The 12,533-nt window shown below is 45.5% G+C and overlaps 1 protein-coding gene across 2 annotated transcripts; it reads left to right on the top strand.

Annotated features, from left to right (window-relative positions):
- The first annotated feature begins 489 nt into the window (after positions 1–489).
- LOC123179881 (mechanosensitive ion channel protein 5-like) lies at positions 490–6,849 on the top strand. Of its 2 annotated transcripts, XM_044591779.1 has the most exons (6): positions 490–2,023; positions 4,784–4,843; positions 5,322–5,445; positions 5,552–5,845; positions 5,934–6,136; positions 6,308–6,849. In XM_044591779.1, exons 1-6 carry the CDS (start codon positions 537–539, stop codon positions 6,588–6,590), a joined length of 2,451 nt encoding a protein of 816 aa, XP_044447714.1. In that variant the 5' UTR covers positions 490–536; the 3' UTR covers positions 6,591–6,849. The 2 variants fall into 2 exon arrangements, with proteins under 2 accessions (XP_044447714.1, XP_044447715.1); XM_044591780.1 differs by lacking the exon at positions 4,784–4,843 and having other exon boundaries at positions 494–2,023.
- The last annotated feature ends 5,684 nt before the right edge of the window (positions 6,850–12,533 follow it).

Below are 12,533 nucleotides of genomic sequence, written 5' to 3'. Positions count from 1 at the left end.
GTTATGGTGTGCTAGTCCTATGGAGCCTTAGTATGATGACCTTCCGACTGTCTACTATAACAAGTTGTGTTGTACTCCGGCGAGGAAGGGGCGATGACGGTGACGCGCTTCGTCTCGCTTCAGTGCTTGTAATCGTCGTTAGGTAGTCAACGGATTAGTAATCTTTATTATTTCTAATGTTTGTTGTACTGTCATGATTGAAGATGAATAGATCGGAAGTTTTTCGAAAAAAAAGAAGGTCATTTTTCTTCTTATCTTAGTAATGTATATAATCAAATTTCCATTAAACAATAAAGGGCCCCAACTTTCGAGTAAAAAGAAAGAGGTCGACCCAGCCATCCCCCTCGGTCGACACCAAGGAGAGGACACCAATAATGCGTACCTCCCGACAAATCAGTACCGACCAGGAAAAAGTTGGCGCCACACAGGATCAGAGCAAAAATCGAAACTGTGTGCTCAATCAAATTTCACTATAGCATTGAAAGCACCACCACTTGGGTACAAGTACGCTGCTGTATATCGCCTGCTGTACATCAATGAAAGAGGAGTTGAGCTTTAAGAATCGGCCACCGTCGCCGACGCCGCAGCAGGCGATGGAGGGAGGCGAGGACCCGCCCACGCGTCTCATTGGGAACTTCCTCCGGAAGCAGAGGGCGTCCGGCGCAAAGCCGTCGCTCGACCTCGACCCGGAGATGGAGGAGCTCGGGAGGCCGTCGCACGGCGCTCGGCGTGTCTCCTTCGAGGACGAACACCAAAAACACATCTCCTCCGACTCCGACTCCGACTCCGACTCTGACTCCAACTCCGACGCGGAAGGCAGCGGTAGGCGCGCCGACGAGATGGTACGCTGCAAATCCACCTCCACGGGAAAGGGACCATTATTGCGAGCCCAGACACGCTCCCGGCTCATGGACCCGCCGCCGCCGCCACCCGCGGCAGCTCCTTCCATCGACAAGAAGCACAAGTCGTCCGCCTCACGGTCCCCTAAGCCCGGCCAGTGCCAGTCTCCTGCGTGGCGCTGGTCGGGTCCGATGGACGGGGAGGAGGAGGACCCATTCGTGGACGAAGACATCCCCGACGACTTCAACTTGAAGAGTGGCAAGCTGGACGTTCTCACCATCTTGCAGTGGGTCAGCTTGGTGCTCATCATCGGGGCGTTGGTTTGCAGTGCCACCATAAGGATCTTGTCCAGGAAGAAGGTGTGGGAGCTGCAGCTCTGGAAGTGGGAGCTCCTCGCGCTCGCGCTCGTCTGCGGCCGTCTCGTCTCCGGGTGGGTCATCCGGATCGCCATGTTCTGCGTGGGGCGCAACTTGTTGCTGCGAAAGCGCGTGCTCTACTTCGTGTATGGCGTCCGCAGCGCCGTGCAGAACACGCTCTGGCTCGGCCTCGTTCTCGCCGCCTGGCACTTCTTGTTTGACGACAAGTGCCAACTGGCGCATATGGTGGTGGTGTCCTATGTTATGAAGATACTATTCTGCTTGCTCGTCGCCACGCTCATCCGGCTCGTCAAGACGCTGCTGCTCAAGGTGCTCGCCTCGTCCTTCCATGTCTCTACCTACTTTGACCGGATTCAAGCGTCATTGTTCAACCAATATGTCACTGAGACGCTCTCGGGGCCGCAACTAGTTGAAGAACAAGGCCCCATGTTTGCTGAGCCGAGTGATCTCCATGCCGCGATGCCAACCAAGAATCTATCGGAGCAAAGGAGCTTTCGGCCGTCGGTTTCAATGTCTAAGCAGCCGGGCCAAGGAAACAAGCAGCTGTCCAAGGAGAAAAGACAGCATCAGATTGATGAAGGGATAAGCATTGACAAGCTCCATAAGCTCAATCGGAGCAACGTCTCAGCCTGGAACATGAAGAGGTTGATGAAGATTATTCGGTCTGGGACGCTCACCACTATAGATGAGCAGATAAAGCAGGCAACAGGAGAAGGGGATTTGTCAGCGACACATATTCGCAGCGAATACGAGTCACAGATGGCCGCCAAGAAGATCTTCCATAATGTAGCCAAGCATCGATCCAAGTAAGCATTTCTTTCTTGTCTTAGTTAGATGTCCTTCTTTTAGTATACATATGTGCCGTTGTTTAGGTAGTACTTGCCAACATAGCCTTCATGTTGATGCAGTAGCCGTGGTTTAGGTAGTCGTTGATGTAATGTTCATCATAGTCAGTGTAGGCACAGCTAGCCGGAGGTGCAAAAAATATATGCTTTGTTGTTGATGACGAAGCTGTAGTCGTGAACGATACAGCTTGCGGATATTAAAAAGGGTGTCATCGGTGATGATACCGTCAGCTTAGCCAATACCAGAGGAAACCCATAGAGTGTTGGAATTAACCACGTCGGCATGTCCGGCACGGATACGTAGCAGTCATCCGAGTAGGCTAGTAATAGCTAGCTTTGTACTAGTATAAATATAGTTGTAACCTATGGCGTGTAATCAGATGAAAGCAATAAACAACGCAAATGTTCATGTCCATATGTGTGGCACGAAGCAACATGACCCAAACGCTTTCATCATTCATTTTGCCACGTCAAAACAGATGACATCAGCGGAAATCTTTTTGGTTTTCGTCTTAAGAATGTTTTATCTGCTAATTAAAAAATACAATTAAAAATCCGTTTTCACCATTTAATCCGTCTCGACGACATCTTCAAATCTAAATCTCATGTTGATATGTTTCGACGATTTTTTTGGCCAAAAGTTGCCATGATGTTTACACCATAGTTGTCATAGTGTTTACACTAAAGTTGCCATGTGGCAATTTTAGTTCATAGAGCATGACTCTTTTAGTATCTTGACCATGGCAATTTGAGTACTTTAACCATGAAAAATTATTTTTTGTATGAACCATAGCAATTTTAAGTGCATGTATCATGGCAATTTTAGTTTATGGTTCATGGCAAGTCTAGATTCTTAACTCCTTGTTTTATAATATGTTAAAATTTACTTTTAAATATAGAAAAAAATAGCTGAAACATATCACGTCAACTTCAGTGTAAACATCATGGCAATTCATGTGCAATAGACATTACAACTTTTAACCAAAAAAGTGCGTCGAAACATATCGATATGTGATCTAGTTTCGAAGATCTCGTCGCGAGGTATTTAATGGTGAAAACGGATCTTCAATCGGATTTTTCATTTAAGAGATAAAACATTTTAAAAACTGGAAATCCAAAAAGATTTCTAAATGCATGCATGCGGTGATGTGGCACGGTTTTTGTGTTATAGGGCTTGTGAACGGATGTCGTTAACACCACACGTGTGAGCGTTATAACAGGCTTTTAGCAATCCAACCTCGTGTGTACTACTAGTTCTTCGTATAAGAGTAAGTATAATAGATGGTCTATAGCCGGACGCGGAGTTTCTGTTCCCGGGCTCAGCTGTACCTACGCTAAAAAATCAAAATAAATATTAGAAAAATTCAAAAAAAATGCAAATTCTTTTTGTGGTAGATAATTTCATGCACCAGGTTCGCTCTAAATTTCAACTCATTTGAACATCTGAGTAGCTCTCGGCAAAAAAGACAAAGTAAGCTTTTTTACAGACTCTGGTTTTGTCCTTTTTGCCAGAGCTGCCGAGATGTTCAAATGAGGTGAAATTTGGAGTGGGCCTCACACATCAAACCAACTTCCACACAACAAAATTTGATTATTATTTTTTATTTTTCTAGTATTTTTTTTTGATTTTTTTTTTCTGATTTGGAGCAGATGAGCCTGGGTACCGAGTTGGATTTTCGGTTTATAGCCTGCTTACATGACAATTTTGCCAGTGTGAAAAAGAGATATGAAAAAGTAATAGGGGTGGGATCTCATGCAAGAGCTTAGCTATATGTGGATTCCTAGGCCAATACAATAAATATGAAGAAAGAGATAAAGAGAAGATGAGAAGAAGTAGTGTTTTTGCAGCCAATCTTATAGCTACCTTATTTTATGAGTGGTTATAAGTGATGGCTATATATAACATGGGAACACCATATAGTCATTGGTTGGCTATAATATTAACCATGCTATAAGACTCTCCGGATTAGCAATCGCCGAGATAAAGCTAGCTAGCTTGTTGCTGGTAGTTTGCACGTGTTGCTAGACGACCCGGTGCTTCAGAAAGTAATCGAGCAGCTCGGTGTGTATTGTTGAAAATACTCGCCAGTGTTGTCGAGGTCGGGACCTGCACCAACTTGAGGACACATCAATGTTGCCAGGACGTGTGCACCGTGAATGGGATTATCACTATAGTGACGCCATGTCGATGTAGTCGTTGCCGTTGGTATTGTCGGTCAATTTCGTCGAAGATGATGTGGTCATGGTGACATGGTCCTTCCCGTTGTTAATGGCACGTATTGCAGTAGTAGAATCAGAGAACACCGGAGATGTCCATACTATGGACGATGCTGCGGCGATGTGTTGACGGAAATATGGATGAAGACCATATTGATGAAGACCTTAGACATGTAGCGTTGGCGATGGCGTAGCAGGGAGCATGTATAGACGATGCGTTGCTTGAATTTATCCCTTTCAGTGACAATATGTCGATGTCGTGCCGTGCGAGAGAAGTCGATTAAGAATTACGTTTCTTTTCATACCAGCCTATCGTGTGGATGTTGTATGTCGGTCGGTTCTCATAAGTGTGCTTGACGAAGGTTTTGTTTTCCGGATTTGCTATTTCACATCTAGATATGAAATATTATGTCACATCTAACTCACTCATCCTTGATTTTTTTTTTAAAGTCTTCCACTCACTCATCCTTGTTTTTTGTTTTTTGACGTGGTGTCGTCATATAGCTTGACGGTGGGTGGCTTGATGCCAAGGCGTGGGTACAGGTTCAGGTCAACTCGGTGTAGGTACATCGCTCTGCAATAGGTCATGTCGACTGTCAGTTATCACGTCAAAAGGCATTCAATCGACTAGTTAGTGCTTTTGGCAAAAAGAATACCAAAAACCGGTGGTGTTCGCAAACTATTGGCGAAACAGTGGAATTTTTGTACTATATATGCCAAATGTGGTCGTTTTAGTCAATTTACTCGATAGGCAAATGTAGTTTATCTGTAATGCTGTAGAAACTTTTAGCTCATGATGTGAACTGATGGTATAATTTTCTGTATAATTTATAAATAGCATGCTAATTGTTACGACTTGTGTAGTGCACGGTTGTGTGTTTAATGTTTATCACAAAGAGAATAGTTTACGGAACTTTATAAATGCTCCCGTTTAATTATTTCCAATGTCGGTTCAAAAAAAAATTATTTCCAATGTGGTAGTTCGAATATAGTGGCAACTTGCTGATTCAGATTCTTGATCATGAATGTACGAATAATGCAGGTACATATACTTGGCAGACTTGATGCACTTCATGAGGCAGGAGGAAGCCATCAAAGCAATGCATCTTTTTGAAGGAGGACAAGAGTACAATAGGATCAGCAAGAGGTCTCTAAAAAACTGGATGGTAATGATCTTATTACCTTACTAGCTAAGTTGAAATAAGGAATTATAATTGACTTCTGAAATCTGAAGATGCCTTTCCTACCATTGCTATATGGCTTCTCCTGTAGGTGAATGCATTTAGAGAGCGCAAAGCCCTTGCTCTAACACTTAATGATACAAAAGTTGCAGTATCCAAGCTCAACCAGATGACTAATGTTGTTGGTGGCGTCATCGTGTTTGTTCTCTGGCTCCTTATTCTTGGCATAGCGACAACAAATTTACTTGTCTTCCTCAGTTCACCATTTTTGGTGGCAGTTATTGTATTTGGAGATACTTTGAAGGCAGTTTTTGAGGCAATTGTTTTCTTATTTGTGATGCATCCTTTTGATGTTGGTGACCGCTGTGAAATCGAGGAAGTTCAGGTGTGGCAATATTTTTCTTGCTTCGTCCTCATTGAATCTAATATTATCTTGCACTCATTGACTAAAGTTTTAACCACCTGAATTTCAGGTTGTTGTCGAGGAAATGAATATCTTGACAACAGTCTTTCTTCGATATGACAACCTGAAGATATATTATCCAAACAATGTACTGGCCACCATACCGATTATGAATTTTTACAGGAGTCCAGATATGGGAGAAGGAATTGACTTCTATATTCACGTTGCCACACCGGTAGCGAAACTAGCACTCATGAAAGAAAGAATACTACGGTAAGTAGAAGTGTCTTTATCCCATGGTTTGATCAAATCTGATTTGTTAACTACTGAACTATGTGCATGTTGAAAATTAACATTAAACGTTATGTTGGAAATTTCCCTATGTTACTTGTGTAATTTAGTATACCACAATGAACTAACCAATTTTTAAACTTGTGAAACCAGTTACATCAACAACAAGAAAGAGCATTGGTACCCGGGGGCGATGATTGTCCTCCGGGATGTAGATGAGACCAACAAGCTAAAAGTATCCATATGGCTCTGTCACACGCTCAACTTCCAGGACATGGGGATGAGGTACGTGAGGAGGGAGCTAGTGCTCCAGGAGATGATCAAAGTGCTCAGGGACCTCGACATTGAGTACCGGATGCTACCACTCGATGTTAATGTGCGGAATGTGCCTCCTATTGAATCAACAAGGATGCCAACCACATGGAATTATTCCTGAAGCGGTAAACGTTCACGGGGCATTTCCTATCCAGTTCGAGTGGTGAGAGCTAGAAGAGCCCTTGCTAGCAACTGGCGAGTAGAACATGACATGAGATATTAGCGTGCCTAACGCAGATCACTTGGTTTGGTCTTTAATTAGTGCGTTGTGTAGTATGTAAGCTTTGGAACACAATAATTGGCCAATTTCAAATATTTTCCAAGCATGTATAGAACACGCACATGTGTGTGTATGCGTGCAATTGTGTTCTTCCATTCAAGGTGGGACTCAGGCTTGGTCGGGTTGGCACGACGTGAGCCTGATGTGCCTCGGGCTGTAGCGATGCCATATCAACCCAGTTCGACCAGTTCACCGTTACATGCCATGCTGGCACAAAATTTGCCAGGTATGTCCCAAGCCAAGCACATTGGTGCGCTTCTATCGATACGGCCTGGAACAGTCCGCCGTTCCGTCCGAGATGTTGCCACATAGCTAGCCAATGCCTCCTTGGTTTTCTGAGCTTATTACTAGCGCGACGGCCTCCTGGGACAGGCAGCTGGCACAAGCAACATTCTTGCCTATGGATGCACAAGTCACTTTGCGAATACCATTATGTACTCGAAACTTACCTGGTTTTTGGGCTTGGCATCCTGAAAAACACGGTTGCTTTTCCGTGAAATCAGCGTATAATATGCTTGTTGCAACGAGGGAGCGAAGAGAAGCGTGGCTTGAGAGGGCCCAGGTCCGTCCAGCTCCAGAGCCGAGGAAGGGGCATGGAAATCTTTGTGGAAAATTGAGGTCCCAGGAAAAGTACATATGTTCTTATGGAGATTGTCAAAACATTCTTTGCCGACAAATGATGTTCGTGCACATCGCCATATGGCTGCACTAGTAGAAAAAAGGGCTTTGTTCCAGGCCGGGCCAGCCCATTAATCCTAGTTCAGTCATGAACCGGGACCCATTGGGGCCACGGTCCCGGTTCGTGAGGCCAGTGGGCCGGCCGGGCCTCGTGGGGCATTGGTCCCGAATCGTCTGGACCCTTTGGTCCCGGTTCCAAACATGAACCGGGACCAATATGCCTCGCTTCTGGCCCACAACCATTGGTCCCGGTTCGTGGCTGGAACCGGGACCAAAGGTCCCCCTTTGGTCCCGGTTCCAGCTACGAAACGGGACCAATGAGATGCCTATATATACCTTGCTTGCGAGCAGAGCACTCCACTGCTCTGTTTCTCTGGTCAGCGAGGGGAGAGCTTTGTGGTGCTCTAGCTCACCTCGTATGCACATGAGGTGTTCGATGAAATGCTCGAGCCATACTTAAGCTTTCTCCTCTTGAAGCTCCTTGTGCAAGATTCATTTTCCTCGAGATTTGTCTAGGTTTGGCGGTCCGTCCTGTCCCATTCCCGTCCTCACCGCCGTCGATCGCCCGCGCCGATCTCGTCGCTGGCACCACCGTGGTGAGCCTCTTGATATTATCTTCTTTTTAAAAAAAGTTCTTACTTGTATGATTTAGATTGATACTTGTGTAATTTTCTTACTTTTATTATTGTTTGTTATTATATAGTGCGATGGTTTTGGTACCCGCCTCCGTCGGCCCTCGTCCTGTCTATGATTCGGATGTGGTATATATATTATCTTTTATAACTATTTGGTTCATTTATTGTTTATGACAATTATGCCGACCAACGTGACATAGATTTTTTTATCTAGAAGGTATGTGAACTGGAAATTCCAATCGACCCTATTGTCGAGAGGTTAAATTTAGTCGAAGAAGAAAACATTTACTTGAAGGAAAACTTAAAAAAAATTGAGAAGGAGAAGATGATATTGGAGTTGCATGTTGCGGATGTCGTCGATAATAACAAGATCAAGATGGATTCAATGCGCTTGAAGATTAGAAAGATTAGAAAATATGCCATTCATACCGAGGCTTGGTATCATTATGCCGTTGGATCAATTGTTACCTTGGTTGCGATTATGATCGCATTTGTTGTTGCATTGAAATGTTTTACATAGCTTCAATGTATGATTTAATTAGATGCTCTGGAGAACTATGTATGTACTTTGGTTTTAATGTGATGCCGAACCTCTATTAATTTGGTCACTTATCTATTCATGATGTTCTGTAATGGTTTTTGACACACTTAATTATATAATGTACGCAGATGAACCGGCAATGGATGTACGGTAATAGACGCACCTCCGAGTACATTGAGGGCCTGCATAATTTTCTCGCAGTGGCTGAGGCAAACAAGCAGAATGGTTTTATGTGTTGTCCATGCCCTAGCTATGGGAATACGAGGCCTTATTCTGACTAGAAAACCCTTCACACCCACCTACTTTATAAGGGTTTCATGCCACACTATAATGTTTGGACCAAGCATGGAGAAAGAGGGGTTATGATGGAAGACAACAAAGAAGAAGAGGAAGATGACAACTATGTGCCCCCTGAATACGGTGATGCTGCAATGGGGGAAGCTGAAGATCAAGAGGAACCAGACGATGTGCCCGATGATGATCTTTGCCGGGTCATTGTTGATGCAAAGAGACAGTCCGAAAGTCAAAAGGAGAAGCTGAAGTTCCATCGCATGTTAGAGGATCACAAAAAAGGATTGTACCCCAATTGCGAAGATGGCAACACAAAGCTCAGTACCGTACTGGAATTGCTGCAGTGGAAGGCAGAGAATGGTGTACCTGACAAAGGATTTGAGAAGCTACTGAAAATATTGAAGAAGAAGCTTTCAAAGGATAACGAATTGCCCGACAGTACGTACGCAACAAAGAAGGCTATATGCCCTCTAGGATTGGAGGTGCAGAAAATACATGCATGCCCTAATGACTGCATCCTCTACCGCAGTGCGTACGAGGATTTGAACGCAAGCCCGGTATGCGGTGGATTGCGGCATAAGATCAGACAAGATGACCCTGGTGATGTTGACGGCGAGCGCCCAGTGGTATGTGTTGGGGATCGTAGCAGAATTTAAAAATTTTCTACGCATCACCAAGATCCATCTATGGAGTACACTAGCAACGAGGGGAAAGGAGTGCATCTACATACCCTTGTAGATCGCGAGCGGAAGCGTTCCAATGAACGTGGTTGATGGAGTCGTACTCGCCGTGATCCAAATCACCGATGACCGAGTGCCGAACGGACGGCACCTCCGCGTTCAACACACGTACGGTGCAGCGACGTCTCCTCCTTCTTGATCCAGCAAGGAGGAAGGAGAGGTTGATGGAGATCCAGCAGCACGACGGCGTGGTGGTGGATGTAGCGGGATCTCGGCAGGGCTTCGCCGAGCTTCTGCGAGAGGGAGAGGTGTAGCAGGGGAGGAGGGAGGCGCCCAAGGCTGTAGTGGTACTGCCCTCCCTCCCCCCTTTATATAGGCCCCCTGGGAGGGGGGGGGGGGGCGCCGGCCAGGAACCCATCTGCATGGGGGGCGGCGGCCAGGGGGAAGACTTGCCCCCCAAGGCAAGTGGGGCGCCCCCCCACCCTAGGGTTTCCAACCCTAGGCGCAGGGGGAAGGCCCATGGGGGGCGCCCTAGCCCACTAAGGGTTGGTTCCCTTCCCACTTCAGCCCATGGGGCACTCCGGGATAGGTGGCCCCACCCGGTGGACCCCCGGGACCCTTCCGGTGGTCCCGGTACAATACCGGTGACCCCCGAAACTTCCCCGGTGGCCGAAACTGGACTTCCTATATATAATTCTTCACCTCCGGACCATTCCGGAACTCCTCGTAACATCCGGGATCTCATCCGGGACTCCAAACAACTTTCGGTTTTCCGCATACTCATATCTCTACAACCCTAGCGTCACCGAACCTTAAGTGTGTAGACCCTACGGGTTTGGGAGACATGCAGACATGACCGAGACGCCTCTTCGGTCAATAACCAACAGCGGGATCTGGATACCCATGTTGGCTCCCACATGTTCCACGATGATCTCATCGGATGAACCACGATGTCGAGGATTCAATCAATCCCGTATACAATTCCCTTTGTCAATCGGTATGTTACTTGCTCGAGATTCGATCGTCGGTATCCCAATACCTTGTTCAATCTCGTTACCGGCAAGTCTCTTTACTCGTACCGCAATGCATGATCCCGTGACTAAATCCTTAGTCACATTGAGCTCATTATGATGATGCATTACCGAGTGGGCCCAGAGATACCTCTCCGTCATACGGAGTGACAAATCCCAGTCTTGATCCGTGCCAACCCAATAGACACTTTCGGAGATACCCGTAATATACCTTTATAGTCACCCAGTTACGTTGTGCGTTTGGCACACCCAAAGTACTCCTACGGTATCCGGGAGCTGCACGATCTCATGGTCTAAGGAAATGATACTTGACATGGAAAAGCTCTAGCAAACGAACTACACGATCTTTTGTGCTATGCTTAGGATTGTGTCTTGTCCATCACATCATTCTCCTAATGATGTGATCCCGTTATCAATGACATCCAATGTCCATAGTCAGGAAACCATGACTATCTGTTGATCAACGAGCTAGTCAACTAGAGGCTTACTTGGGACACGTTGTGGTCTATGTATTCACACATGTATTACGATTTCCGGATAACACAATTATAGCATGAACAATAGACAATTATCATGAACAAGGAAATATAATAATAACCATTTATTATTGCCTCTAGGGCATATTTCCAACAGTCTCCCACTTGCACTAGAGTCAATAATCTAGTTACATTGTGATGAATCGAACACCCATAGAGTTCTGGTGTTGATCATGTTTTGCTCTAGGGAGAGGTTTAGTCAACGGATCTGCTACATTCAGGTCCGTATGTACTTTACAAATATCTATTCTCCATTTTGAACACTTTCACGAATGGAGTTGAAGCGACGCTTGATATGCCTGGTCTTCCTGTGAAACCTGGGCTCCTTGGCAAGAGCAATAGCTCCAGTGTTGTCACACAAGAGAGTCATCGGGCCCGACGCATTGGGAATCACCCCTAGGTCGGTGATGAACTCCTTTATCCAGACTGCTTCCTGTGCTGCCTCCGAGGCTGCCATGTACTCCGCTTCATATGTAGATCCCGCCACGACGCTTTGCTTGCAACTGCACCAGCTTACTGCTCCTCCATTCAAAATATACACGTATCCGGTTTGTGACTTCGAGTCATCCAGATCTGTGTCGAAGCTAGCGTCGACGTAACCCTTTACGACGAGCTCTTCGTCACCTCCATAAATGAGAAACATATCCTTAGTCCTCTTCAGGTACTTCAGGATATTCTTGACCGCTGTCCAGTGTTCCATGCCGGGATTACTTTGGTACCTTCCTACCAAACTTACGGCAAGGTTTACATCAGGTCTGGTACACATCATGGCATACATAATAGACCCTATGGCCGAGGCATAGGGGATGACACTCATCTTTTCTCTATCTTCTGCCCTGGTCGGGCATTGAGCCGTGCTCAATTGCACACCTTGCAATACAGGCAAGAACCCCTTCTTGGAATGATCCATATTGAACTTCTTCAATATCTTGTCAAGGTACGTACTCTGTGAAAGACCAATGAGGCGTCTTGATCTATCTCTATAGATCTTGATGCCTAATATATAAGCAGCTTCTCCAAGGTCCTTCATTGAAAAACACTTATTCAAATAGGCCTTTATACTTTCCAAGAATTCTTTATCATTTCCCATCAATAGTATGTCATCCACATATAATATGAGAAATGCTACAGAGCTCCCACTCACTTTCTTGTAAACACAGGCTTCTCCATAAGTCTGTGTAAACCCAAACGCTTTGATCATCTCATCAAAGCGAATGTTCCAACTCCGAGATGCTTGCACCAGCCCATAGATTGAGCGCTGGAGCTTGCATACTTTGTTAGCATTCTTAGGATCGACAAAACCTTCCGGCTGCATCATATACAATTCTTCCTTAAGAAAGCCATTAAGGAATGCCGTTTTGACGTCCATTTGCCATATCTCATAATCGTAGA

This window comes from Triticum aestivum, chromosome 1D (genome assembly GCF_018294505.1).
Source record: "Triticum aestivum cultivar Chinese Spring chromosome 1D, IWGSC CS RefSeq v2.1, whole genome shotgun sequence".
NCBI classification, from domain to species: domain Eukaryota; kingdom Viridiplantae; phylum Streptophyta; class Magnoliopsida; order Poales; family Poaceae; genus Triticum; species Triticum aestivum.
The sequence above is the reverse complement of the archived record's forward strand: the minus strand, read 5'-3'. Positions and strand labels throughout refer to the sequence as shown.

What these genes read in the sequence shown, in the direction of transcription:
- LOC123179881 (XM_044591779.1), top strand. Translation starts at nt 537, where the DNA reads ATGAAAGAGGAGTTGAGCTTTAAGAATCGGCCACCGTCGCCGACGCCG. An exon ending in GTAGCCAAGCATCGATCCAA is followed by an intron (nt 2,024 to 4,783) that starts GTAAGCATTTCT and finishes GTCGTCATATAG; the next exon opens with CTTGACGGTGGGTGGCTTGA. An exon ending in TTCAGGTCAACTCGGTGTAG is followed by an intron (nt 4,844 to 5,321) that starts GTACATCGCTCT and finishes CGAATAATGCAG; the next exon opens with GTACATATACTTGGCAGACT.